The following is a 24,866-nucleotide window of genomic DNA, read 5'->3' as shown; positions in this document are numbered from 1 at the left end:
CCCTGCGCGCGCTCGCCCCTGCCGCCGCCCTCCAGGCCGGGCAGGGGCCTCCCGCCGTGAGCCCGGCCGGGCCGCAGGGCGTTAGGGCCCAGGTGGCGCCCGGTGGCCTCGACGCCCATGTGCGTCGTCTGCTTCGTGAAGGCGCTGGTGCACGTGTTCAAAATCTACCTGACCGCCAACTACACCTACAACTTCCGTGACTGGCCGGTGGACTTCCGCTGGGACGACGTGTGCGCCGCCGCCGGGGGTGGCAGCGGTCACGGCGCGCTGACGTGCGCGGCGGCCGCGGCGGGCGTGTGGCTCCTGCGTGGCGCGGCGCTGGGCGGGGATGCGCCCGGGCGGCCGTCGCGCGGGGCGCGCAGCCAGGCGCAGTGCCTCCTGCAGCAGATCCGCGAGCTGCCCGGCCAGCTGGCCAGCTACGCGCTGGCCCACTCGCTGGGCCGCTGGCTCGTGTACCCTGGCTCCATGTTCCTGATGACACGCGCGCTGCTGCCGCTGCTGCAGCAGGGCCAGGAGCGCCTGGTGGAGCGCTACGGCGGCCGGCGCGCCAAGCTGGTGGCCTGCGATGGCAACGAGATTGACACGATGTTCATGGACCGCCGCCAGTGTCCGGGCGGCCAGGGCCGCGGCCTGCGCCTCGTCATCTGCTGCGAAGGCAACGCAGGCTTCTACGAGATGGGCTGCCTCGCGGCGCCGCTGGAGGCCGGCTACTCGGTGCTGGGCTGGAACCACCCGGGCTTCGGGGGCAGCACGGGCGCGCCGTTCCCTCAGCATGATGCCAACGCCATGGACGTGGTGGTCAAGTACGCGCTGCACCGCCTGCACTTCCCACCCGCGCACGTGGTGGTCTATGGCTGGTCCATCGGCGGCTTCACAGCCACCTGGGCCACGATGACGTACCCGGAGCTGGGCGCGCTGGTGCTGGACGCCACCTTCGACGACCTCGTGCCACTGGCGCTGAAGGTCATGCCGCACTGCTGGAAGGGGCTGGTGGTGCGCACCGTGCGCGAGCACTTCAACCTCAACGTGGCGGAGCAGCTGTGCCGCTACCCCGGGCCGGTGCTGCTGCTCCGGCGCACGCAGGACGACGTGGTCAGCACCTCGGGCCACCTGCGCCCCCTGCCGTCCGGCGACGTGGAGGGCAACCGCGGCAACGAGCTGCTCCTGCGTCTGCTGCAGCACCGCTACCCCGCCGTGATGGCGCGCGAGGGCCGCGCCGTCGTGACCCGCTGGCTGCGCGCCAGCAGCCTGGCGCAGGAGGCCGCCTTCTACACGCGCCACCACGTGGATGACGAGTGGTGCCTGGCCCTGCTGCGCTCCTACCGCACGCGCTGCCAGGACCGGCAGGAGGACGAGGAGGCCTGGGGGCCCCACGGGCTCGCCTTCCCCTGGCTGGTGGGCCAGGGCCTGAGCCCTCGGCGGCGCCGGCAGCTCGCGCTGTTCCTGGCGCGCAAACACCTCAAGAACGTGGAGGCGACTCACTACAGCCGGCTGGAACCAGAGGACTTCCAGTTGCCCTGGAGACTGTAGACCTAACTCTGCGGGTCGGTCTCTCCCCCCCCCACCCCCCCCCCCCGCCCCTCCCGCTCCCACTCCCACTCCAAATCAGTAAAGCTGGCCCTGCCTGGGGATCCCGACCTGGGGTCTAGGGAAGGGTGGGGCAGGACATAGGGACCTGGTGCTCTCCTTAAGTGGGGCGTCCCCTTCCCTTCTTTCTCTTCCCTCCAACACTTGCGGACGTCCCGTCTGCTCCCAGCTCCTACAGGGAAGGCAAAGATTAACCTGACCCAGTTATGGCAATGCTGTGTCATGGGTGCCTTGACCACCTCAAAAGGATGGTGGGAACACCGGCTGTGGGTCTCCAGGAGGTGTCCTTCACCTGACTTAGGTGGCAGGATGGCTTCAGGAGAGATGAGTGCTGAAGGGTCTGTGCAAGTCACCCCTAACTGGGAAAGGACACTGGCTCTGGAGGGTTATAAAGGTCTTAGCAGCTGGGCCTCCTTGCTACTGCTGCTTCATAGGGTTCCCTCCATACACTCCATGGCTAATTTTTTTTTTTTTTTGTCTTTTAGGGTCCCACTGGCGGCATACGGAGGTTCCCAGGCTAGGGGTTGAATTGGAGCTGTAGCTGCTGGACTACACCAGAGCCACAGCAATGTGGGATCTGAGCCACGTCTGCGACCTACACTGCAGCAACGCCAGATCCTTAACCCACTGAGCAAGGCCAGGGGTCGAACCCATGTCCTCATGGATGCTAGTCGGGTTCGTTAACCACTGCCACAGTGGGAACTCCTCCACTCCTAACTTCTATAGGATGGGGTTCACCCTGGAACCAGGCTTGGTAAGCGGCATGTCCATATGGGGTTACAGACACACCTGCACTGAGCACTCATTGCTTTGTTCCTGGCTCAGGGAGGCAAGAGGGAATGAGAGACAAGCCTCTGCTCACTGCCATTGTAAGGCATTCACTTCCTCACCATTTGCCCTGAATTGTATGAAGCAGGGACTCCTGGCTGTCCCCAACCCCTGGGGATGGGCTGGCCAGGCTGGGTTGAGCTAGAAACCCTGGAAAAGCTGAAAGACGGCAGGTGGGTCAGACAAAGAATTGAGCAGGACCTGGCCTTGATGCACCTGGGCCAGAGCGAGCAGAGGCAGGTACCTCAGGTGACCTAAGTACCCGGAAGACCTATGAGGAGAAGGCGAGCTTTGAGCTGAGTAAGAGGAGTCAGCCAGGTGAAGGAAGGAATTGGCTTCCTTCCTAGGGATCAGTACATGCAGAGGGGCTTGGCTGGAAGAGTGTACGCTGTCCAGAAGGGTCCCATTCTCAAGGGTTTGAATACCATTAAAAGATTCGTTTGCAGAGGCCATTAGTAGCCAGAGAAGGGTAGTCGTGGAACTTGTTTTAGCAGGACTAGGTTGTGTAACAGGTACACACCTCTCCTTTGAGAAGTGTGGCAAACTCTTTTCCGGCCTGCTGCAAGCAATTCAACTAGCTGAGGGATGGGCAAGTAACTCCGGCCATAGTGTCCTCATCCGTAAAGTGGGAAGGGCCTCGCCCCGCTCACCAGGTGGCTGTCAAAAGGGAATGAGAGAACAAAGGGGTGCCCGCGACAATAGGGCGCCTCCAGCCAGGAGAGCGCAGCGGCGCCTGTGGGGCAAGAGGACAACTCATGATTACGCCTTTTTTCTGCGCAATCCCCATACAATAAAAAATCCCCACAAAAAGGACGGACAGAGAAAAAGACGGAACCCCAAAGTCAGAGGGTCGGGCCTCGGAGAGATCTCAATCGGCCCGAGTCCGGCTTGCCAAGGTACGTGAGCCGTGGCGCTCGTAGGCAGCAGCGGCAAACACCCTCGAGACCTCCGAAAGGCCCTTCTCTGGGCTCCCGTGGCGCCACGTTGCACGGTCTTCCCGATTCCCACCTTCCCCGTGCGCCTCAAGACCGTTCTACCTGGGCGTCCCGCTGGTGGAGCCGGCCTCACGTTTCGGCCCCGTCTGCAGCGTCGGCCAATCAGGTTGAAGCGGGTGAACAGGGACTGAGCCAAACAACGTCCTCATTGGGCACCGCTTGTGGAGGCGGGACGAGGGAGGAGCGCCCGAAAGCGGAAGTGGGTCGTCGCGCCGCTGATTACGTAATGCCGCCGCGGCGGAGGCGGTCCTGCTGGCTGCTGTGTACGCGGCGAGCGACACCTGGTGCGGCCAGCTCGGCTCCTGCGACGCCCGCGTCCGCGGCCTCGACACTAGCTGCGGCCCGGCCGCCGCTTGAACATGGACTCCGCCGGCCAAGGTACTCGCGGGCCTGGCGCCCCCGCCGCCGATGGGCCCGGTGTGGCGTGGCAGGCTCTGGTCCTCTCCGCCCGCGCTCGCCCACCCGCGGCTCCTCCTGAGCTCCAGGCGCCCGGCCTCGAAGCTCCAGGCGGGCCTTCCGCCCCCGACAGGGACCGCTCCGAACACTGTTTTCCCGGCGCCCTCCCCTCGCCCCAGAGTGTTGGGTTTCCTCACTCAAGGCACCTATCGCCATGCCCCCGCCCTGCCTTGCCCGGCGCGCCGCCCTCAGTCCCTGCGCAGGGCCCTCGGGGACACTTCATCCGGCCCTGGAGCCGGGCCGAGGTGTCGTGGGCGGCTCCTGGAGAGGGGAAGGGAAGGGAGGCCGTCCTCGCGTTCGGCGTAGCGCCCCTTGGGTGGCAACGCTGCGCGGAGCCCAGCCTACCTCGGGGTTGTCTCAAGCGGGGAAGGGTGCAGTGAGTCAGGGGCACACCCAGCATACCAGGCCTGTTTCCGGATCAGACATCCCAGACCAGTTTGAGCTGGCCGCTGGGGGTGTGGAGCGGGCCCAGGAGATAAAAATCTAGCGGAGGTTATAGAAGTCTGTCTTCCATCCATCCTGGGACTCCGGAGAGAGACGCCTGCATCCCGTTGGCATAACTACACTGTGTAATCGTAGGATGCTTTTCTGCTGTTTGGCCTGTATCAGCATGGTAATTAAACATTAACATTCCTGGATTCCGATAGATTCTGTAAGTTTTTCAACTTTCTTTTTTTTTTTTTTGGCTTTTTGGCTTTTTGCCTTTTTGCCTTTTCTAGGGCCGCTCCCTTGGCATGTGGAGGTTCCCAGGCCAGGGGTCTAATTGGAGCTGTAACCACCGGCCAGAGCCTGAGCCAGAGCCACAGCAACGCGGGATCCGAGCCTCGTCTGCGACCTACACCACAGCTCACTGCAACGCCTTAACCCACTGAGCAAGGCCAGGGATCAAACCCACAACCTCGTTAACCACTGCGCTACGACGGGAACTCCTCCAGTTTTAGCTTTATAGGCAGAAACTGAGGGCTTTCATTTGTTTTTTTAAAACAGGAAAATTGTAGACATTGTAAGGCATTTCCTGAATTTTAGTAGGTTCAGTATAGCAGATACAGATGATGAAATAAAACCATTTAGGTTGAGGAGTTATGTCACAGCACAGTGGAAACGAATCCGACTAGGAACCACGAGGTTGCGTGTTCGATCCCTGGCCTTGCTCGGTGGGTTAAGGATCCGGCATTGCCACGAGCTGTGGCGTAGGTTGCCGGACGTGGTTCAGATCTCATGTTGCTTTGGCAGCTGTAGCTCCCATTGGACCCCTAGACTGGGAACCTCCATATGCCGCAGGTGCAGCCCTAAAGAGCAAAGAAAAATAAAATCAAAAATTAGGTTGATCTCAGTTAAAAGTCAGAAGCTGGGAGTTCCCATTGTGGCTCAGCAGGTTAAGAATCTGACTAGTATTCATGAAGGGGCAGGTTTGATCCCTGGCCTCACTCAATGGATTAAGGATCCAACATTGCTGAAGCTGCCGCTTGGATCTGGCATTGCTGTGGCTGTAGTGTAGGTCGGTGGCTGTGGCTCTGATTCAACCCCTAGCCTGGGAGCTTCCATATGCCACCCTAAAAAGAAAAAAAAAAATCAGAATCAGTTGATGACAAAAATGAAAAGGTGTTCCCACTATGGCACAGCGTGTTAGCAGCCCAGCACTGTCTCTGCAGTGGTTCAGGTCACTGCTGAGGTGCAGGTTTAATCTCCAGCCCAGCGTAGCGGGTTAAAGATCTGGTGGGGCTGCAGCTGTGGGCATATGTTGCAGCTACAGCTTGGGTTCAGTCCCACCCCGGGAACTTCATATGCCTTGAACGCTGCTGGGAAAAGGGGGTGGGGTGGGGAAAGCAGCCTCTTTCCTGGAGTGAACGTCTGTAGCGTACCACGGAAGAGCAGGGGGCCACGGGAAAGGAGTGACACAGCCAACTGGGGTTTCAAGTGCAACCAACCTATTTTTAGCAGACTCTAAGATTTCTAGGGTACCAAAGATCCTCCCATCAAAGGCGCTTCTGCTTCTTCCCAGCCTTATGCCTTTTGTTTTTTAATTCTTTTATTTTTGCGGTATATGGAAATTCCTGGGCCAGGGGTCAAATCAGAGCTGTTAGCTGCCGGCCTACACTACCGCCACAGCAACACCGGATCCTTAATCCACTGAGGAAGGCCAGGGATTGAACCTGCGCCCTCACAGAGACAGAGTCAGATTCTTAACTCACGGAGCCACAACGGGAACGCCTGTGCCTTTTGTTTTAATTTACTGTGCAACGTGCCAGACACCACACGGAGCCCATTTCTTCACAGGATGTGCTGATGAAAGGGGAGCTGTTTTCAGTGCTGACTGTGTTTAAAGCTCAAAACAAAGGTCATGCATTTGGACTTGAGAAGAACCGTGGTGGACCCATTTTTGATCGTCTGACGTCTTGTCAGCTTCTAGCATAGACAGAAAGATGCTTTTTTCGTGGGAAAAAAACCCGACCGCAGGCACTGGACTGTGGCCAGGAGGACCAAGGCGTGGGGAGGCCGTTGTCTCTGCACCTCGCTGGTGCCGCAGCCTCCTGGCTGCGGGGGGGGGCACTGAGGGGGTTTCGCTGAGCTGACTGCCTGCGGGGGCTGGCCAGGGGGCTGGGCGACTGCCTGCGTGCAGCCCTAGCCTGTGTTCAGGCAGAGCTGTTGACGGCAGGTGGTGCTTGTTGCGTCTGCAGCTGTGTGAAGTTTCTTCACTCCGAAAAGTGGAAGCTCTGCTAGACGCAGCTGCTTCGTTTGTAGCAAAAGTTGCTTGACTGGGCGGGTCATGTTCCTGCAAGGAGGCACCAGATTTCGGGAACGGCTGCCCTGTGCCCAGCATTGCAGAACCTGAAGTCGCTTCTTGGGTGGCCCCAGTCTGGTGGCCCAAAGTACCTTCGCTGAACCTTCCAGGGGGAGGCATTGTCCCCATGGGTCCCCCTTTCCCCCAAGCTGCCCTTTCCCGCTTGCTTCCCCCCCTTCGGTGGAGGCTCTGCCCCGCCAGCCCGGCTCTGGCTTCTTGCTGGACACGGACCACGTTCTGTCTTGGCAGATATCAACCTGAATTCTCCTCACAAAGGCCTGCTCTCCGACTCCATGACGGATGTCCCTGTCGACACAGCCGTGGCCGCCCAGGCGCCTGTCGAGGGTCTGACGGAGGCCGAGGCCGAGGAGCTGAGGGCCGAGCTGGCAAAGGTACTGTGTCTTGCTGTCCGTCCTGGGTGACTGTGAGGCCTTCTCAGGCGGATGAGGGGCCAGAGTGCGGGCTGTGCTCTGGAGAAATTGCCTAGGAGGTCCCCTGGGAGCCCCGAGGAAACTGCTCTCTGCAGCCCTTGGTCGCATGGGGCTGGCACCTGGCGGGTGCCCGCGAGGAGACTGCCAACGTGGGGACAGCTGCTCTGAGCACACCGTCTGCCAGGAAGCTCTCTTTTAGTTAACACAGCATTTTCAAGATCCCACGGCTAGAACTGCTCCTGGATCTTCATTTTCCTTTTAAATATACTTCTTTTGTTGAAAGTGCTTCATGGGCTCCTGAAGAGAGAAACGGAAGTTAAGAACAAACAGTCTTCGAGTATCATTTGTTATTCAGGCCAGTGAACAGCGTGGCATGGGGTCCGCCAGGGATGCACTGGAGATTCCCCAGCCTGGGGAGATGAGCTTGTTGGTGTCGGACCAGAGCGCGCAGTCGGGCCGCGGGTGGAGCACGCGTGTCGCGGTTCCCGGCTGTGCTTTTTCTGCTGTGTTTTCTATGACAAGCCCATCCCGCCAGGTCCTGGGCGCAGTCCCGGGTCTGAGCAGAGCGGGCCGTCCAGGCGAACCTCAGCCCTAGGACTGGGTTGCCGACCACAGAGGACGCCCGAGACTGGGTTGGATGGAGGTTGAGGGAGAAGCAGTGCGAATTCCTGGGATGCTTAGACTTTGCCTTTTATCTCAGAACATACTGGTTTAGAGAAGAAAACCACAAGGTCTTTTTCCGTGGTTTTGATCGGTTTTTTGGCCATGCCCACATCACACAGGAGTCCTCAGGCCCAGACTGAAACCCACACCGAAACAGCGACCCAAGCTGCTGGGGTGACAGTGCCGGGTCCTTAACACAAGCACCGCAAGAGAACTCCTCTCAGCGTTGAATTGCAAAGTGAAGCAGCACTGGCATCATTTAAAATTGCAGCTGGGCACCCATGTGCCCTTAAGCCCTGCTGTCAAGGCTCCGTGTCACTGAGTGTCACCATTGGAGTGACCGGCCTTAAGTGATGCTGTGTCTTGAGGGTTTTGTTTGTTTGTTTTTGTCTTTCGTCCTTTTAGGGCTGAACCAGCAGCATATGGAGGTTCCCAGGCTAGGGGTCTAATGGGAGCTGCGGTTGCCCGCCTCCACCACAGCCACAGCCACGGCAACACCAGATCCTTAACCCACTGAGCAAGGCCAGGGATCGAACCTGAAACCTCATGGTTGCTGGTCAGATTCGTTTCCGCTGCGCCACAGCGGGAACTCCTTGGGGGTTTTTTGGTTGGCTGGTTGGTTTTTTCCCCAGCAATTGAAGGTATTTTACTTATTTTTTAATTTAATGATTTTTTTTTTTTCCTGTATAGCTGGTTTACAGTGTTCTGCCAGTTTGCGATTGTAGATCCTGTGTTTTTAAATTGTTTCTTGTTCCAGTGTTTTCTAAAGCAAAATCCAGTGATGTACAGGGCTCTGAGCTGTTGCTGGCACCTTAGTGCTGCAAACAGTCACATTTCTTAAGAAAGGGACTTTGCAGAGTAGTTGTTCACAGAGAAACTGGGAACTATTTGAGACTCTAAAGTAGGAAGGCTTTGGAGTTCCCTGGCGGCTCAGCAGGTCAGGGATTTAGCATTGTCACTCCCGTGGCTTGGGTTCGATCCCTGGCCAACGAACTTCGGTGTGCTGCAGGTGCAGCCAAAAAACCAAAACTTTTAAAAAGTTAGGAGTTCCTGTTGTGGCTCAGGGGTAACGAGCCTAACTAGTATCCATGAGGATGCGGATTCTATCCCTGACCTTACTCAGCGGTTTAAGGATTCAGTGTTCCCATGAGCTGTGGTGGAGGTCTCAGAGGTGGCTCGGATCCTGTGCGGTGGTGGCTGTGGTGTAGGCCGGCAGCCACAGCTCCGATGTGACCCCTAACCAGGGAACTTCCATACGCCACAAGTGTGACCCTTAAAAAAGAAAAAAAGTTAAAAAGTTAAAAAACAAAGTAGGAAGGCATTAAAGGATGTCCCTTTCCAGGGAGTTCCTGTTGTGGTGCAGCAGAAACGAATCTGAGAACCATGAGGATGCGGGTTCAATCCCTGGCCTCGCTCAGTGGGTTGAGGATCCGGCGTCGCCATGGGCTGTGGTGTAGGTCACAGCTGCGGCTCGGATCTGGCGTTGCTGTGGTTGTGGTGCAGGCCGGCAGCTATAGCCCCATTTCGACCCCTAGCCTGGGAACCTCCATGTGCTGCAGGTGTGCCGCTAAAAAGATAAAATTTTTTTAAGTTAAAAAAAAATAAAGTAGGAAGGCATTAAAGGAGGCTCCTTTCTTGCATTGGGTTTTTTTTTTTTTTAAGACGCGAGAAGGTTCTGGTCTTTATTGTCAGGATTCTTTCTCTTGCCCGACTCAAACTCCCTTAAGCAAAACAGAGAGTTTACTTTTGGCTTGTGTGTGAGTGGCTTTTGCCAAGGCCTGGAGCTGAGCTCAGGGTCACAGATGTTGTCATAAGGGTGTTTCTCTGTCACGTGGGTCTCTGGCCAGCCGTCTGTCAGCTCTGTTTCCTTCCCACTGCTTCTGGAATCCCCCCGTGTGCAGATGGGCCCGGCTGCCAGCGCGTCACCTCCTGTCACCCAAGCCTGGTCCCCGGAAAGAGCTCTGACAGGCCTGGCTTCGTCACCCGCGGGTCGGGTCGGTGCCGTGATGGTGGCAGGACGCTTGGCTTAGGGAGACGGGATGCCTGCTCCAGAGCGTCCTAAGATGAGCTGGGTTTCGGGGGCGGGGAGGGCGGCCTTCGTTGCCTGCGACGCTGGCGGCCCAGTCACGGCAGGTGTGGGCTTTTGCAGGTCGAGGAGGAAATTGTCACTCTGCGCCAGGTGCTGGCTGCCAAGGAGCGCCACTGCGGAGAGCTGAGGCGGAAGCTGGGCCTCTCAGCCTTGGAGGGCCTGCGGCAGAACCTGTCACGGAGCTGGCAGGACGTGCAAGGCTCCAGCGCGTGAGTACCTGCTCTGCCGCCCGCCGGGGCCGCCCGGGAGCGGGCGTCAGGTGTGCCCTTTGGAGGCGGCCGGCCCCGAACCCTTGCCGGGAGCCGCGTCTGTCTTTCTTCAGAGTCTAGAGCGGACTCACGACTTTTAAAGGCGGCGGGCTACTTGCCAGTCGTCCGAGCAGAAACGGGCAGGCCTACGTTTCAGGGTGGACGTTTGAGAGAAGACCGCTTAGGTGTTTAATGACCCTGGCTTCTGGGGTCCTTGTAGCCCAGAGTCTGCGGAAGGGAGTCCTTCTCGTGACTGTGCCGTGGTCGAGGCCCCTGGTCCTCCGACCTGGACGTGACCCGCCCTGAGTGTGGGGAGGGCGCCTCTGGGGCCCCCACGTGTCCTCCGAGGTCGGGGCTGGGAAGCCGTGTACCCACAGGCAGCCCGAATTGACGCTCATCCATGTCACCTGTGAAAAGTCCCTTTCTCTGTCCTCGGGAGTGGTAGCCTCGAATCCCTGGGGGGTGACTGTCAGCGAGTGTTTGGGGCCACAGGCTGTGCCCTCCTCGCACCTCACAGCAGTGCTGTGCCCCACGGGCTGGCCTACCTCTGCTGAAAGACAAGGTGCCGCCCTGGCGAGACGGGGGCGGGGGCACTGCCCAGTCCTGCTGGGGCCACGCTGCCTTGCCTGGCCTGGCCTGGCCTCAGCGCAGGTGCTGAACAGAAGCCGTGGCCCCACCTTCCTGCCAGCTGCTTCTCTGCTTTCCCCAGAATTGCACCTGCAGCTTGAAACCTGCGTTTTAATAGCTGTTCTAAGTAATTCACTGCACACTTTCTGTTTTTAGCTATATGAAAACTTCTGAGAAACTCGGAGAGTGGAATGAGAAAGTGACCCAGTCGGACCTGTGAGTGCTTTGCTGCCAGCACCCCCCCCCCCAACACGCCTCCTGGGGACAAGGCCCCCCCACCCCCCCAACACACCTCCTGGGGACAAGGCCCCCCCGACCCCCCCCAACACGCCTCCTGGGGACAAGGCCCCCCCACCCCCCAACACACCTCCTGGGGACAAGGCCCCACTCCCCCCCAACACGTGTCCTGGGGACAAGGGCTGCGCACACTCGGCACAAACCTGGACTTGGTGTTTCTTGTCTCTTTTATTTCCAATGTGATTTCTCTCCTCTCAAACACAAACAAAACTGGGCTTTACGATCCGCTGGAGCAGCGCACAGAGGTTGAAGGAAGTTCGCTCGGCCGCCGCCCACACTGCGGACCCCTCTGTCGAGGGAGCCTGCACAAGGCTGCCGTCCCTGTCCCCCACCCCACCCCCCGCCCCGCAGACCTGGCTCCAGGTCGTGTCGAGAGGCTTCTCTTCCACCTGGGGCGCTTCTGGAGTCGGGGGCGCAGTGCGGGCCGTGCGGGTGAGACCTCGAAGGCCTTCCTTTGGTCTGAGGGGCGCTGAGCTGTCGGCCACCCCGAAAACAAGCAGAACGTGAGATACTCAGGGTCGTTTTTCTGAGGCTGTCACAGCTCTGGTTTTATCTGAGGTCCTTACATGAGATGGTAGCCCTTCGTTTGTCTGCGCTCCAGTCCGGAGAGAACGACTGAGCTGGGCGGTGCGGGCTCCAAGGGTGCTGGGTGCGGCGCTCTGGGATTTTTCCCTGCCTTGTTTAGGAGGAAGCGCTGTCGTGAGGGCCAGAAGGCACAGGCAGAAAGTCTTTGTGTGGAGCTGAAAGCAGATGGCTGCACCCATGCTTGTCTTGGAGGTGCCCGGAGGCCATGCAGCCTGGGGTCCTGGGGAGCCAGGCCCCGGTGGGTCTGGTGGTTTGAGCTTTCTGTCCTTTGTGTGGCTTAGTGGGACAGCCAGCCGCTGCAGGCCGGCTCCCGTGCGGGCTCAAGGTGAAGGTGGCCTTGGGAGGCCTCGGTGCTGGTCTGTAAAACCAGCTGGCGTGCGGGTTCCCTCACCCCAGCTCTGACGCCTCTGAGTGGAGCCTGTGGCCAGGGCGTGGCTGGCGGGCAGCCTCTTCCCGCGCTGCTCCTGGCGGTCCCGTTCCCATGAGGCCCTGGCCCCGGTTCTTTGAGAGGGTTGTCAGGGCTGGAGGCATTTCTGCAGTGTCGGCCCAGGACAAGGAGCCCTCGTGGCTGCGGGGACACTCTGAGGGGACGGTGAGTGGGAGCAGTGCTGGCTCTCCCGACGGCGCTGGAGGAGGGCATGCAGCCCGGTGCTCGGTCTGGTGAAGCGGTGCTGGCACAGCCGGCGGATGCCGCAAGGATTTCCTCCCTCGGCCGGCTCCTTTTCTTTGGGCTGCACCCGTGGCACGTGAAAGTTCCCGGGCCAGGGAGTGAATCCAAGACACGGACGTGCCCTGTGCCGCAGCTGTGGCAATGCCAGATCGTCTAACCCAGTGCACCGGGCCCGCCACGGAGACAAAACAGATCATGAACCCACTGCGCCACAGCGGGGACTCCTCAGCCAACGACTTTTGATCCAGCAGCCACGCTCTGCTGGTTGTGAAGGGGTCACCTAGCTGGATCCTCTCCTAGGCAGAACACAGCCGCGCTCACGCGCAGAGCGGACACTGATATATTGCACACTTACTAGTGGGCACGTTGAGATCTTTGGTCACAGGTGGCAGAAGGCACAGCTATGGATAGTGGCAGCCTAGGAGCCGGGGGAGGCCTCCCCTGGCGCGAAGCCCCCAAGCGAGGCCCGGAGCCTCCGGGCTGTCTCGGCTCCTTCCTCTTCCCCTTCTGCTCTCCCCGCAGCAGCTTTGTTCTCAGCCCCTTGGCTGTGCCCGGGCTGCCTAAAGGTGGAGATAGGTCCCAAAGAGGCACTGCCAGCGGCCCAGCTTGGTGCCCTCAGGCACAGACACTGGCTCTGCCAGGTCCCGCACCTGCCCCAGTTGGGAGGTTCCTGTTTCTGAGGAAGTCACTGGGAGGCCTTGTCTCCACACCCCAGACGCAGGGGGTCGTGGCGTGCAGGGCAGTGGCCTCTCCTGTCACTGGCTCGGTGCCAGGCCTCCTCCCAAGCTGCCTGCAGGACGCTGCCTGCTCCTTGCGGCTCTCTTTCGCTCCGGGGTGGTTTCCCAAACTGGGCCGCCAGCACCCAAGTCGAGATTTTGAGAGGGTTTTTCTTTAAATCCTCTGCTTCACATTGTGTTGCTTCAACAAACTACAGGGTGTTAACTTGCCCTTTTGTTTTTATTATTTGTGGACAAGCAGTTCTGAATTTATGTTTCTGAAACTAAGCCTGGTGTGTAGTTAGTCCCCTACCTGGTGTTTCAGGCTGGCCCCGGGGTGGCATAGAGGGTAATCTGAACATTCCCTTGGAAACGGAAGCGCCTCCCACGGCTGTGGAGGGGCTCTAGCCAGCACTGCAAGTTAGGGCCCCAGAGAAGCTTCCGGAGCCTTCCCGCGGCAGCTCTGGGTGCCCAGGAGAATAGACACGCAGACCGCGTGGGGCACAGTGTGTATGGACCCCCTCCGGAAGGAGGCTGTGGGTTTCGGACCCTGGCCCTCTGCCTGGGCAACTGTGCCCAGGCCCATCAGTACAGCTCCCAGGGTTGCTGTGCAGGTGGTTCGACTTTGAGGCCCTGCTCACTCCAGTTCTGCAGTAGCCTCAGACTGTCACTCAGAAGGAATTTTTGATGGTCAGATTTTTCTAAAGCCTGGATTCAGAATCAGGTTGCTTTTTAGCTGAATTTAGGAAACTCAGAAGCAAGCTTTTTGGCACGAATTTTATTATTTTTGTAGGTTAATTTGTGCTTTTATATACCAATATAACTCAACTACAGTGGCTGGCAAACTTTTTTGATCTAGAAAATACATTTGCCAAGCAAAACAAAAGTTTTAGCAAGGATTTTAGAAATGACTTCCTCTTGGAGGAGTTCCCACCGTGTGGTGTAGTGGAAACAAATCTGACTAGGAACCCTGAGGTTGTGGGCTCGATCCCTGGCCTCGCTCAGTGGGTTAATGATCCAGCATTGCCACAAGCTGTGGTGTAGGTCGCAGATGCGGCTCAGATCTGGTGTTGCTGTGGCTCTGGTGTTGGCTGGTGGCTACAGCTCCGATTTGACCCCTAGCCTGGGAACCTCCATGTGCCGCAGGTGCAGCCCTAAAAAGACAAAAGACAAAAAAGAAGAAGAAGAAGAAAGAACAAACTCCCTCTTCATTTTTCAGCATCTTCCAGAATTACCTTCTTGGCAACTCAGATAAACCCAGCGTCCTAATGACTTCAAGACATTTCCAAACTCCTGCTGGGCGGGGCTGCTGTGCTGGGAAGGGGGCCCATCCAGGGCACTGCAGCCCAGTCCCCCCCCCCCCGCCCCCCGGGATGAGGAGCACAGAGGTCCGGGCAGGAGCCCGGCCTGAGCTGCGGGAAGAGCAGAAAACAGCATTGTTGCCAGGCAGGGAGGTGTGGCCTGGCAGTGCCGCTTCTGTGCCTGACGGAGTTCTCTGGGGGCCCTGAGACCAGACGCGTGGCCTCTCCCTGGTGGCCGGGCCCACTAACTGCCCGATGCCCCCCCGCCCTCGGGCACCTTGTCCCTGGAGCTGGGGCCATGGCAGCACCTCCCTTGGGGTTTGGCTTAACTGGTGTTTCTCCTTCGCAGCTACAAGAAGACTCAGGAAACTCTCTCTCAGGCGGGACAGAAGACCTCAGCTGCCCTGTCCACCATGGGCTCCGCCATCAGCAGGAAGCTCGGAGACATGAGGTGGGGGTGAGGGGTTCTAGATCAACAGGAGGGTGTGCCGGACGCCTGCCTGGGCCCCGGGGGGCCCACCCGCCCCAGGCCAGCTGATCACACACCCTCATTTGCCCGCTGCCTCTTGGCCAGGGCGCTCATGGGTGCCCTTGGGTCACTGGTACTTGGGCTCAGTGGAGGCCCGTCCAAGAGAAAATGATTCTGGCGAGGGTGGGCGAGGGGCTGTCGGCACCCAGGACCGGCCGCCTCCAAGAGTGTGCCCTTCCACACCGGGGCCCTGCCGAGTGATCTGTCCCAGAGGCTGATGAGACGCTCTTGCCCCCCAAGTGCCTCGGGAGCAGGTGGGGGGGTGCATGGGGCTCGGGCCCTTGGTGGGCCACACACTGCGGTGCCAGCCCCAGCCCAGTGGCCACGCCTGTCCCCAGGCCAGGGCTCACCCTGTGTGTCCTGCTCAGATCTCCGCGGCTACACCCTCGGGGCCTCCCCACAGCCAGAGGCAGTGCCGATTGTGGCTCAGCTCCCTCCCCACTGTGCCCTCAGGGGGGCCTCCTTGGGGTGTCAGGGTGACGTGGTGAGTGGCAGCACAGGTCGCAGGTTGCAGCTGTTGTCTGCTCCCTGACCCTCCCCTCAGCCCAGGCTCCTTGACTGCCTGCCTTCCGAGGTGAGGCATGCTCCTTCCTCCCAGGCCTGCGGGGGCCTTGCAGGCCTCAGGGTGGGAGCTCTGCCCTGGTCCTCAGCAAGCGGGGGACGGCTGGTGCCCAGGCCCTGCCCACCTCTCAGCTCTGTCTGCCATCGTCACCCCTCCCCCCGCCGCCCCGCTTTTGATTCTGGAAGCTGCAGACCGTCAGAGAAGCTGAGCAGCCAGAAGGCCTGGGCCCGCTCCTGCGCGAGCCGCTGAGCCTGCAGTCCCTGCGGGCAGCTCTGCACAGGCTGCAGGGAGGCTCCATAGTGACTGCTGTCCCGGGCCTCACGCCCGTCCGCCCACCCCAAGCTCGGGGTGCCAGTGGCCGAGGCGCACCTGTCTGGGCCAGGGCACCCTTTCCTCCCCGTGCTGGTCTGATGAAGGCGGGCGGCCGAGGGGCAGCAGAGGCCTGCTGGGCGAAGCCTCTTCCTCCTCTAGTAGGGTTCGCTTCCGGGTCGCTCACTCGTCCGAAGTGTTCTCACTCACTTCAGAGTGGGTGGGGGCCCCTGGGTGACCCCGTGCCAGGGCAGAGCCCCTGCTATGAGCCGGTCCCGCCGTCTGGGTGGGCAGGTCCTCACAGGCCGCACTTCTCTCTCTGCACCTTTGCTCCCTCCCTCTGCTCGGTCCCAGGGCTGTCACCAGCCAGCGGGGGCTCCCAGCCGACCCTCGCCTCTGCTGCTCAGCTGTGTGCTCAGTGCTGTGACTCTGAGGTCGCCGTGTCCCTACTCTCACCGTGGGGTCTCGGGTGGTTGCTGAGGCCGAGGCCCACTAACCTCTGGCTTGGAGCTGGAGGCCGGCCGTTCACCGCTGGAGAAGGAAGGGCAGGCCCAGGGAGGGTTACAGCACGAGTGCAGGCCTGGGCACTGCCTGGTGCGCCGCTGCACGCAGGTGTTTGGGACCAGGTCCCGCGGTCAGCTGCCCCACCCCCGTGCCCTCTGCAGGCCTGCCCAGGAGCGGCCCTGCATGGGGGGATGGGGGTCAAAGGCCCAGAGCAGGGCGGGGCCTCCATCCGGCCCGGTGACCTTTAACAGGACGACAGGCGCCCCTCCCACCAAGCAGAGCGGGTCCTGCTGCCCACCTGGGTGCTGAGTGCTGTCGCTGGTGAAATGGTCTCTGTCTTGGTGTGGCCCTGTCCCCCAGCCCCTGCTGGCAGCTGCCCTTGGACACAGGTTTCTAGGTCAGCCTCTGTCACCCGTGGTGACAGAGCCAGAGCGCACAGTGCTCGGCCTGCCCTGGGGTGTCCCGGCTGCGGCACAGACCTCAGAGCCGCCTCCCCCGGCCCCCGCCGTGCTGCTCGGGGCCGCTTTGCTCTGCCCGCGCAGCATCCTGGACGTGCAGCAGGGAGGCTGCAGTCTGGGGCTGCGTGTGTCCGGGTGGCGTGGTCACGGGTTCCTGCCGGCCGTCCAGCGCACCCATGCAGGGCTGGGGCGGGGTGGGTGCTCCTTCCTAACGCTGCGTTTCTCTCTCCTGCTGCTGCCACCTCTCAGGGCTCGGCCGTTCTCACACTCCTTTAGGTAAGACGGGCACTGGACGTGCCTGGGGAGGCTTTTCTGCTTCAGGGCAGAGTGGACCCTGCGGCCCAGGGAGGCTGTGCTGGATGAAGCCAGGCGTGTCAGGGAGCCCACGGTGGCACCAGTGGCACGGTAGCTGCAGGGCTCCTCCCCAGCCTCGCAGTGTGGCCCACGCCCCAGTGACGCCGCGGGGGCCCTGCCGCCTGCGCTCTTCTGCGCGAGCCCCTCCTGCCCCGCCAGGTGGAGCTGCTCTCTTCCCGCGGGGAGGAGGGTCCCTTTGGGACCCAGTCAGCAGCCTCCCCCACTGATTAAGCTGCTCTTCCAGCCCAAGGCCCGGAACCCAGGCCAAGCCGTCACTGGCTTTCAGTAGCCTTCTCTGACCAGGGTCTCGCTGGCTCGCCTGGTGGTCACGGAAGGGTGACTGGCAGCTCTTTGCACCGAAGGTGTCTTGGGGGCTCCAGGCCCAGGGCTTCCTGGCTTCCCCATTTCAGCACTTCCCTTGGCAGTGTCACACTTCTGGGGCCACGAGAGGGGCCCCTTGGGTCTGGTTTTCCTTGGGTGAGGGCGGCCTGGCGAAGCGTCTCTGGTGGCGAGAGCCAGTGGTGGGGTTTCTGCCAGAGCTGAGCCCCCGAGCGCCGGCGTGTCGCGTGCTGACTCTTCCTTCTCTGCTCTTGCCATGCTTCCGAGCAGCAGCTCCTCCATCCGCCACTCCATAAGCATGCCGGCCATGAGGTAACGTGACCTGCCTCCAGCTCCGGGCGGTGGGAGCTGGGTGGAGGGTGGCTCCTGCCCCGCCCCACGCTCCCCACGTCCCTGAACTGGGGCCACCTCCCCTGTCAGCCTCCCGGTGGCTAAGGTTGGGGAGGATCCCCTCCGCGGCTGCAGAGCTGGTGGGGATGAGGCCCGGAGGAACCGTTGGGCTCACCTGGGCTCCACCTGGGACTTCCCAGGGCCGCCCTAGGGCTTGGGCCAGGAAGGGGCAGAGAGGCCCCCAGGCGCCAGCTCCCAGGGAGCTCCGGTGTCCCCAGGCCCCGGGTGGAGACTGTTTGATCTGTGTCTCTGAGCACCTTGACCTGTTCCTCCTGCTCCGGGATGCAGCCTGGGTCAGCACAGAGCTCCTGTCCTTGCTCAGCAGAATCTGGTGCAGCTGCCACATCCAGAGCATGCCCGAGGGCACAGAGGCCTTGAGCCTCTCCTCACCCCTCCCAGCATCGCCCTTGGTGGAGTTCCCGGCGTGGCTCAGCGCTAACAAACCCAACTGGCATCCATGAGGATGCGGGTTCCCTGGCCTGGCTCAGTGGGTGAAGGATCTGGCGTTGCCGTGAGCTGTGGTGTAGGTCACAGACATGACTCGGATCCCGTGTTGCTGTGGCTGTGGTGGAGGCCGGCAGCTGTGGCTCCAATTTAACCCTTAGCCTGGGAACCTCCGTACGCCGTGAGCACAGCCCTAAAAAGAGAAAAAAAAAAAAGGAAAGAATTGCCCTTGGTTTCTCTCTGCCTGACGTGTGTGGGGGTCTGCGTGAGGGGTCCGTAGGTGGCCCATGTGAGGTCTGGGTCTCACCGGCTAGTGGCCTGCAGATCTCGTGTCCTTGCCGTGGGCGGGCACGGCTGACCTCCGTCCTGACCTGGGGAAGCCTCTTGGGTGACTTTGGCTGGGCTCTCTGCAGAGTGTCCTTTTCTGGGCTTGTCACATTTTTGAAGTGATCTTCTGCAGGGGTCTCTCCAGGGGTGACCCTCACCCTAAGGCCCTTGGGTTTAGGAGGGCAGCACGGCCGTCTGCTTCTCATGCACGCATCTCCCTCCTCTCTCTGCAGGAATTCTGCCACCTTCAAGTCATTTGAAGACCGAGTTGGGACCATAAAGGTAACCGGCCCCTCCGGCAGCTCTCCTGCTGGGCCTGACATTGTGGGTTCCCATGCAGTCAGGGAGCCCTGGGACCTGTGCGGTTTCCACGGCGACAGTGCCCTGCAGCCCCACAGCCAGGAGGGAGGCTGGCGCAGCCCGGGCGGAGCTCAGCAACAGCCCCACAAACAGCTCCCGGGCCGCCTTCCCTCCCCTGTCCTCCGCTTCTGTCGTGTCGTCGTGGCCAGAGTGTCCCAGAAACCCAGCTGTCTGCTGGGGCTAGCCCTCTGGGGTCGGCTCTTTTCACTGCCCGACTCCCCGGGAAGATGTCCTGCCTGTGGCCCGGGTGGGTCGTCTCTTCCTTTTTTGCTGCGGAAGCGCTCGTGCAGATCCGCCGCCTTGACCTCCCGGCGTGGGCCCGCCAGGCCCGCGGGCTCCGTCTCACGTCCTCCTGTCTTGGTCTTTCTCTGTAGTCTAAGGTTGTTGGCGGCAGAGAGAATGGTGGTGACAACCTGCCCTCCCCGGCCGGGAGTGGTGACAAACCCCTGCCTGATCGCACGTCCTTCTGAGCCCAGCGGGCTTCGCGTGGCCACAGACAAGCACAGCCTCCTGGCCACAGCTGCAGCTGCGTGAGCGGGGCGGGCAGCCAGGCCTCGGCAGCGCTCAGAGCTGGCTTTGAGGACAGTCGTGCCATCCATGTGGGGCGTGGCCGCAGGCTCGCGTGGGGCTGAGGACACGCCACATGCACTTGCCTCCACTGTGTCAGCAGAGGCGGCGGTCTCCAAGCCAGAGCCCGGCTCCCTCTGGGAACCGTGTGTGCTCAGCACGTGTTCAAGGGAAGAGCCACAGTGTGAAACACGCCGCGTCTGCTCCGCTCCTTCCTCAGGCACAGAGGCCGCGCCTCCAGGAAGCCCTGCCTGATCTGCAGTTTCTTTTCAACATGCGCAACAAACTGTCCATTTTCGGAGACCCGCCAGAAGGAAACTGATTATCAGCAGCTGCCTAATTGTTACACTAATGATCTAGCTTTAACAAAAGCAAATTCTTTATTTTTTAAATGCAGTGGGTTTTTCAAAAATTAAAACTAAGCAAAGCAACTTTAGCCTCATAGTTAGAAAATATCATTTCTTTGGCCTCGAGCTGAATACACGCCTTACATCGCCTTATGCTTTGTTTATAATGTTTTTATATCTAGAAATGAGGGTTCTTTGGGGGTTTTGAGCACCGTGTAGAATTCTGCATCCAGTCAAGTGGCAGCGTGGCCCTGCCCGTGGTGCGTTTCGCGGATGCACTCCGTCCACGTGTGTGAAATTGGCTTCTCTCTCCTCTCATTGACCACGGCGGCTCCCGAGGACCAAAGGGTCCCCGGGCCAGTGGGTATCGGGGCAGGAGAATGGAAAGGCAGCACGTCTGCAGAGGGGCAGCACCACTCCCCGGGGGCCAGGCCTGCGCATTGCTGGTTGGCAGCTCCAGCCTGCCTGGGTGCAGCCAGCTGCAGGCAGACCCTGCAGGCCGGTCAGGGCCCGGCGGTTGGGGTCAGCCAAGCCTCTGCTGCGGCCTTTTCTCCGGAGCGACGAAGACCTCTCTCCCCTTTGATGCTGCCCCGCCCAGCAGCCCCTCACCCAGGGCCCCGCATCTGCGGTGTCCGGAGGGGCAGCTCTGTGCCTTACGGGCTTGTCCTGGGCAGAGACCTCGCCCGCATCTGTGCACTCGGAGGGGAGGAACCATCAGCTCTGCGTCCGCTTTGGTCAACTGAGACGTGCTCTCTGCTACCTGAGTCTGCTGGCCACTGCAGACACCGGGGTGGGGGGTGCAGTCCGCGCTCGTGCCTTGGGCGGCGTACCTGTCCATGTCCTTTCTCCAGGTGGGAATCCCTCAGGTGGGGTGTTGGGAGGAGGCAGGATGCAGGGCCAATGACTGGTAGATCTTTTCCTTAAAGTAAGTAATGGGTAACTTGCCAATAAAGCATTCCTTTGGGGGAAAACCCGCTTCCGCTTGTGTGGTGTGTCTTGCTTCATTCAGGAAGGTGGCAAAAGAATGGCACGTTCACCAGCAGGGTCCTTGTTGTCAGGAGCCTCCGCCCGAGGAGTCGCAGGCAGGAAAGAGGTGGTCCCGGCACAGACTCCAGGTGCTCAGTGCCGTGAGAAGCTGTGTTGGTGACGGAGCCATGGGTGTGTGAGGAAAGTGTGTGGAGGGTGGGCCGCAGCCAGCCAGGTTGCAGGTGAGTCTGGGCTGAGCTGCTGCAGCCGTGCAAGCTGGGCACTGCAGCAAGAGGGTGGCCGGCCGGCCGGGACGCCCGATGGAGAGTCGCTGGAGATCCCTCGATTACGCGGCTGCGGTTGTACCGGCCCTCGTGGTGCAGGAAGGTGAGCAGGTGGAGGAGTTCACGGGCAGGAAGGGTCAGAGAGAAGAGGTGCCTGCTCCTCGGGCCATCATGTGCCTTGTGCCCCCTCAAGCCCACTGCTGGTGGGTGAAGACAAGGGACGGAGGACGGCGATGGAGAAGCAGGCAGGTGCTGAAGGGAGCTGAGCCAAGGCGGTGAGGGCGGCTGCGGGGCAGGGCTCCTCCCGGAAGGAGTGCACATCCGCCTTGGGAGGCCTGCCCCAGGGTGCAGGGATGCTGGCAGGGGTCCCCAGGGCAATTCCATGACCTGTGTTAAGTGTTTTAAGGTAATCTCTCCACCGGGTTCAAAAGTCAAAACCGGATGCCAAGCACACTGGGGAATGCGCCCATCCCCCACCCACGCTCTCTGGGAACCGTGCGCTCCCCGTGTTTCCTTCACACAAGAGCAAGCGTGCGCGTGTGTGTGTACATATGTATTTAGGGCCTCAGGTATGGCATATGGAGGTTCCCGGGCTAAGGGTCCGATCGGAGCTACAGCCACCGGTCTCCACCTCAGCCACAGCAACACCGGATCTGACCGCATCTGCACCTACACTGCAGTTCACAGCAACACCGGATCCTTAACCCATTGAGGGAGGCCAGGGATCAAACCTGCGTCCCCGTGGATACTAGTCAGATGTGTTTCCCCTGAGCCATGACAGGAGCTCCCTTTTCTTTTTTTTTTGATGATGGCATGCAGCCGCTTGATGTGGGATCTCAGTTCCCCGACCAGGAAATGAACCCGGGCTGCAGCGTCCTGATGACTAGACCACCAGGGAACTCTGAAAGTGTGTTCTCATTCCCTTCCCATTATCACTTAAAAGATGGCTTACAACTCTATGCCCTCTGTCCTTTTGAAGAATGCTGTGCCCTGAAACGCTAGCCACATGCCCCTACTTGAGGGGAAGCCTGCACTGCCCTGGCACTTCACGCATTCATTTCTACCGTATTGGGTGTTCCCAGAGGCGAAGCCCCTTTACTGGGGGCATCAGACCTCCTTTGGGGTCAGAACATGGCTTGTTCCAGATGCAGCAGCAGGGAAAGTTGGGAGTTTCCTGGAGGTCTAGTGGTTAAGACTTGGTGCTTTCATGGCTGCTGCCTGGGTTCAATCCCCGGCCTGGGAACCAAGATCCCACATCAGGCCACAGCATGCCACGGCTGAAAACAAAAACAACAACCACAATAAGCCCAGTAGGAAGAGTGAATGACTTCAAGTGGAACGAGGCTTGTGGCGCAGCATGGCAGTCCACCACAACGGGGAGCTGCACCAAGTGGGGAAGCGCCACTGCTGCCGCAGTCAGCATCCCCCACATTCGCAGGGCTCCCACGTGGTCTTCGCTTGTTCAGTATTTAGATGTCTTGTGGGTAAGTGTTTGCTAGGCCTTGTGAGGTACAAGGGTGATTCTACCCCTCAGGTGTGTCTGCCCTAAGCTGGCAGCACCTGCTTCCCTGAAGTCCCAGCTTCCCGTTTCAAGGTTAGGATAAGGGGCCACCTGGTGGGCCTGCAGTCATTGTCAACATTTGCCGGTATCCTTCCTGTCTTCTCCCAAAGTGTGACTTGTTTGTTTAAACCGTATCGTTCCATTCAAGTGTCTTAGTGTACCGTGGCACAGGTGTCCATTTTCACGATTATAAACAACACCATCAAGTGCAGCTCAGCACATACACCTTTTTCTGTATTGGGGAACATTTTCTTCAGAAAACAATCACTAGGAGTTCCCATTGTAGCTCAGAACCCAACTAGTATCCATGATGAAGAGCGTTCAATCCCTGGCCTCCATCAGTGGGTTAAGGATCCAGCATTGCCACAAGCTGTGGTGTAGGTTGCAGATGTGGCTCAGATCTGGTGTTGCTGAGGCTGTGGTGTAGGCTGGCAGCTGTAGCTCCAATTCGACCCCTAGCCTGGGAATTTCCAACCCTAAAAAGACCAAAGAAAATCCCTGATGTGGAACTACTGGGTCCAAGAGAGACTCACCAGGGCCTGCCTCACCCATTCCTTGAATCAAAAGACATAGGCACTGCAGTTCTCATTGTGGCTCAGTAGTATCCATAAGGATACAGCTCCTATCCCTGGCCCCGCTCAGTTGCTGTGAGCTGTGGTGCAGGTTGCAGAGGCAGCTCAGATCTGGTGTTGCTGTGGCTGCAGCTCCAAGTGGACCCTAGCCTGGGAACTTCTATAGGCCACAGTTGCAGCGCTAAAAAGGAAAAAAAAATAAAAAACAAAAAAAACCCCAAAACACCAGACGTAGATACTAATCTGGCCTTTCTGCTGCTTGTTTTTCTGGCCTACGCCTTTTTTGTGCTGCCTGACTGATGTTGCACAACTTAATAACTGCCAGGAGACTTCCTGAGCTCCCTGCCACTTAGAGGCCCCAGGCCTGGGGCAAACTGGGCAGTTCAAGGATGGCAGAGAGGTGTAAGAAGAGGGTGGAGGTAAACGGGGCTGGAGCTTATTGGCAGAGTTTGGATTTTACTCATTATGTCATAGGAAGACTTCAGTGTCATAAAGTTTCTGTGTTAAGAATGTGACTCCGCTGATTGGAAAATGGCCAGTGGGCAAGTGTGGAAGTGAGGAGGCAAGAGAAGTGAATGGAAAGGTCGATTTGGGGGAGTTCCAGTCCTGGCTTAGTGCTTACCGAATCGGACCAGGAACTCTGAGGTTGCGGGTTCGATCCCTGGCCTCGCTCCGTGGGTTAAGGATCTGGCGTTGCCGTGAGCTGTGGTGTAGATCGCAGACGCGGCTCGGATTCCAAGTCGCTGTGGTTGTAGTGCAGGCCGGCGGCTGCAACTCTGATTTGACCCCTAGTCTGGGAACCTCCATATGCCGCGGGTGCGGCCCTAAAAAAGACCAAAAAAAAAAAAAATCGATTTGGACGGCTTCCGGGATGAAATAGCTCATACAGATGTACCAGGCACTCAGTATAAGGCAGAATACCTCCTGTTATGAGTGTTAGCGAAGGGTGATGAGCAGGTCTCCCCTCCCTCGGAGTCAAAGAACGGGTCGAAACTGGACCGGAAGGGAAATGAGTAGAAGTTGGTACAACTGCCCATTCAAGGCATTGTTTGCAGGTGATTCTGGGAGGGGCTGGACAATGGCTGTGACACTTCGGCGATTGGGGAGGCAGGAAGCAAGTCACATCTCTGCACCGCGCGGTCCCTAACAGTGGTTCAGGGGTCGGCGGCCTCTGGGACAACTCCCACCAGCTCCCTCTTTCGTTTGTTCTTTGACGAGAACAATTGCGTTTCCCCAGTCTTACGTGAAGCTCCAGGCAAACTCAGCCGCCAAACTAGTCCCCGCATCCGTTTACCGCAGCACCTGTAGGCGCACTAGCGACTACCTGAAGCGCTGGCGGGCAGGCCCCGCCCCCGCGTCTCGGCCCCGCCCCTGCTGGGCGGTGGAGGCTTCCGGCTCCGCGGTGCAAGCTCCGCCCACAGCTCTCGGAGCACCCGCGCATGGGCTGGCACTCGGTACTCCGCCCTCAGTAGGCGGAGCCTCCGCTGGGAGCTCCGGAGCCTCCGCCCACTGCTGTCATTCGGGCCCTGCCCCTCGTGGGCGGAGCCTCTGCGCAGCGCTCTGAGCGCACGCGCGGCCTGCCCAGCCCGCAGCTCCGACCCACCGGCGCCCACGTCCTCCCGGGAGCGCGCGCGCCGGTGCGGGTGCGTGCGTGAGCGTGCGTGAGCGTGCGCGCCCTCGCCGCCTCTGCCGGTGCTGCTCCCGCGCCCTCTGCCGCT

The 24,866-nt window shown here is 59.9% G+C and overlaps 2 protein-coding genes across 4 annotated transcripts; both read left to right on the top strand.

The window, feature by feature from the left end:
• The first annotated feature begins 35 nt into the window (after positions 1 to 35).
• Positions 36 to 1,537, top strand: ABHD16B (abhydrolase domain containing 16B). Its single transcript, XM_047770609.1, has one exon. The coding sequence runs from the start codon at positions 118 to 120 to the stop codon at positions 1,528 to 1,530; it is 1,413 nt and encodes a 470-aa protein (XP_047626565.1). The 5' UTR covers positions 36 to 117; the 3' UTR covers positions 1,531 to 1,537.
• A 2,095-nt stretch (positions 1,538 to 3,632) lies between these two features.
• TPD52L2 (TPD52 like 2) lies at positions 3,633 to 20,741 on the top strand. Of its 3 annotated transcripts, XM_047770611.1 has the most exons (9): positions 3,633 to 3,788; positions 6,898 to 7,040; positions 9,892 to 10,040; positions 10,863 to 10,922; positions 14,625 to 14,726; positions 16,887 to 16,913; positions 17,601 to 17,642; positions 18,725 to 18,773; positions 19,226 to 20,741. In XM_047770611.1, exons 1-9 carry the CDS (start codon positions 3,770 to 3,772, stop codon positions 19,319 to 19,321), a joined length of 687 nt encoding a protein of 228 aa, XP_047626567.1. In that variant the 5' UTR covers positions 3,633 to 3,769; the 3' UTR covers positions 19,322 to 20,741. The 3 variants fall into 3 exon arrangements, with proteins under 3 accessions (XP_047626567.1, XP_047626568.1, XP_047626569.1); XM_047770612.1 differs by lacking the exon at positions 16,887 to 16,913; XM_047770613.1 differs by lacking the exons at positions 16,887 to 16,913; positions 17,601 to 17,642.
• Positions 20,742 to 24,866: the final 4,125 nt, after the last annotated feature.

This window comes from Phacochoerus africanus, chromosome 3 (genome assembly GCF_016906955.1).
Source record: "Phacochoerus africanus isolate WHEZ1 chromosome 3, ROS_Pafr_v1, whole genome shotgun sequence".
NCBI classification, from domain to species: domain Eukaryota; kingdom Metazoa; phylum Chordata; class Mammalia; order Artiodactyla; family Suidae; genus Phacochoerus; species Phacochoerus africanus.
This window is presented reverse-complemented; position numbering and strand designations above follow the sequence as displayed.

What these genes read in the sequence shown, in the direction of transcription:
- ABHD16B (XM_047770609.1), top strand. Translation starts at nt 118, where the DNA reads ATGTGCGTCGTCTGCTTCGTGAAGGCGCTGGTGCACGTGTTCAAAATC.
- TPD52L2 (XM_047770611.1), top strand. An exon ending in CCGTTCTCACACTCCTTTAG is followed by an intron (nt 16,914 to 17,600) that starts GTAAGACGGGCA and finishes GCTTCCGAGCAG; the next exon opens with CAGCTCCTCCATCCGCCACT. An exon ending in ATAAGCATGCCGGCCATGAG is followed by an intron (nt 17,643 to 18,724) that starts GTAACGTGACCT and finishes CTCTCTCTGCAG; the next exon opens with GAATTCTGCCACCTTCAAGT.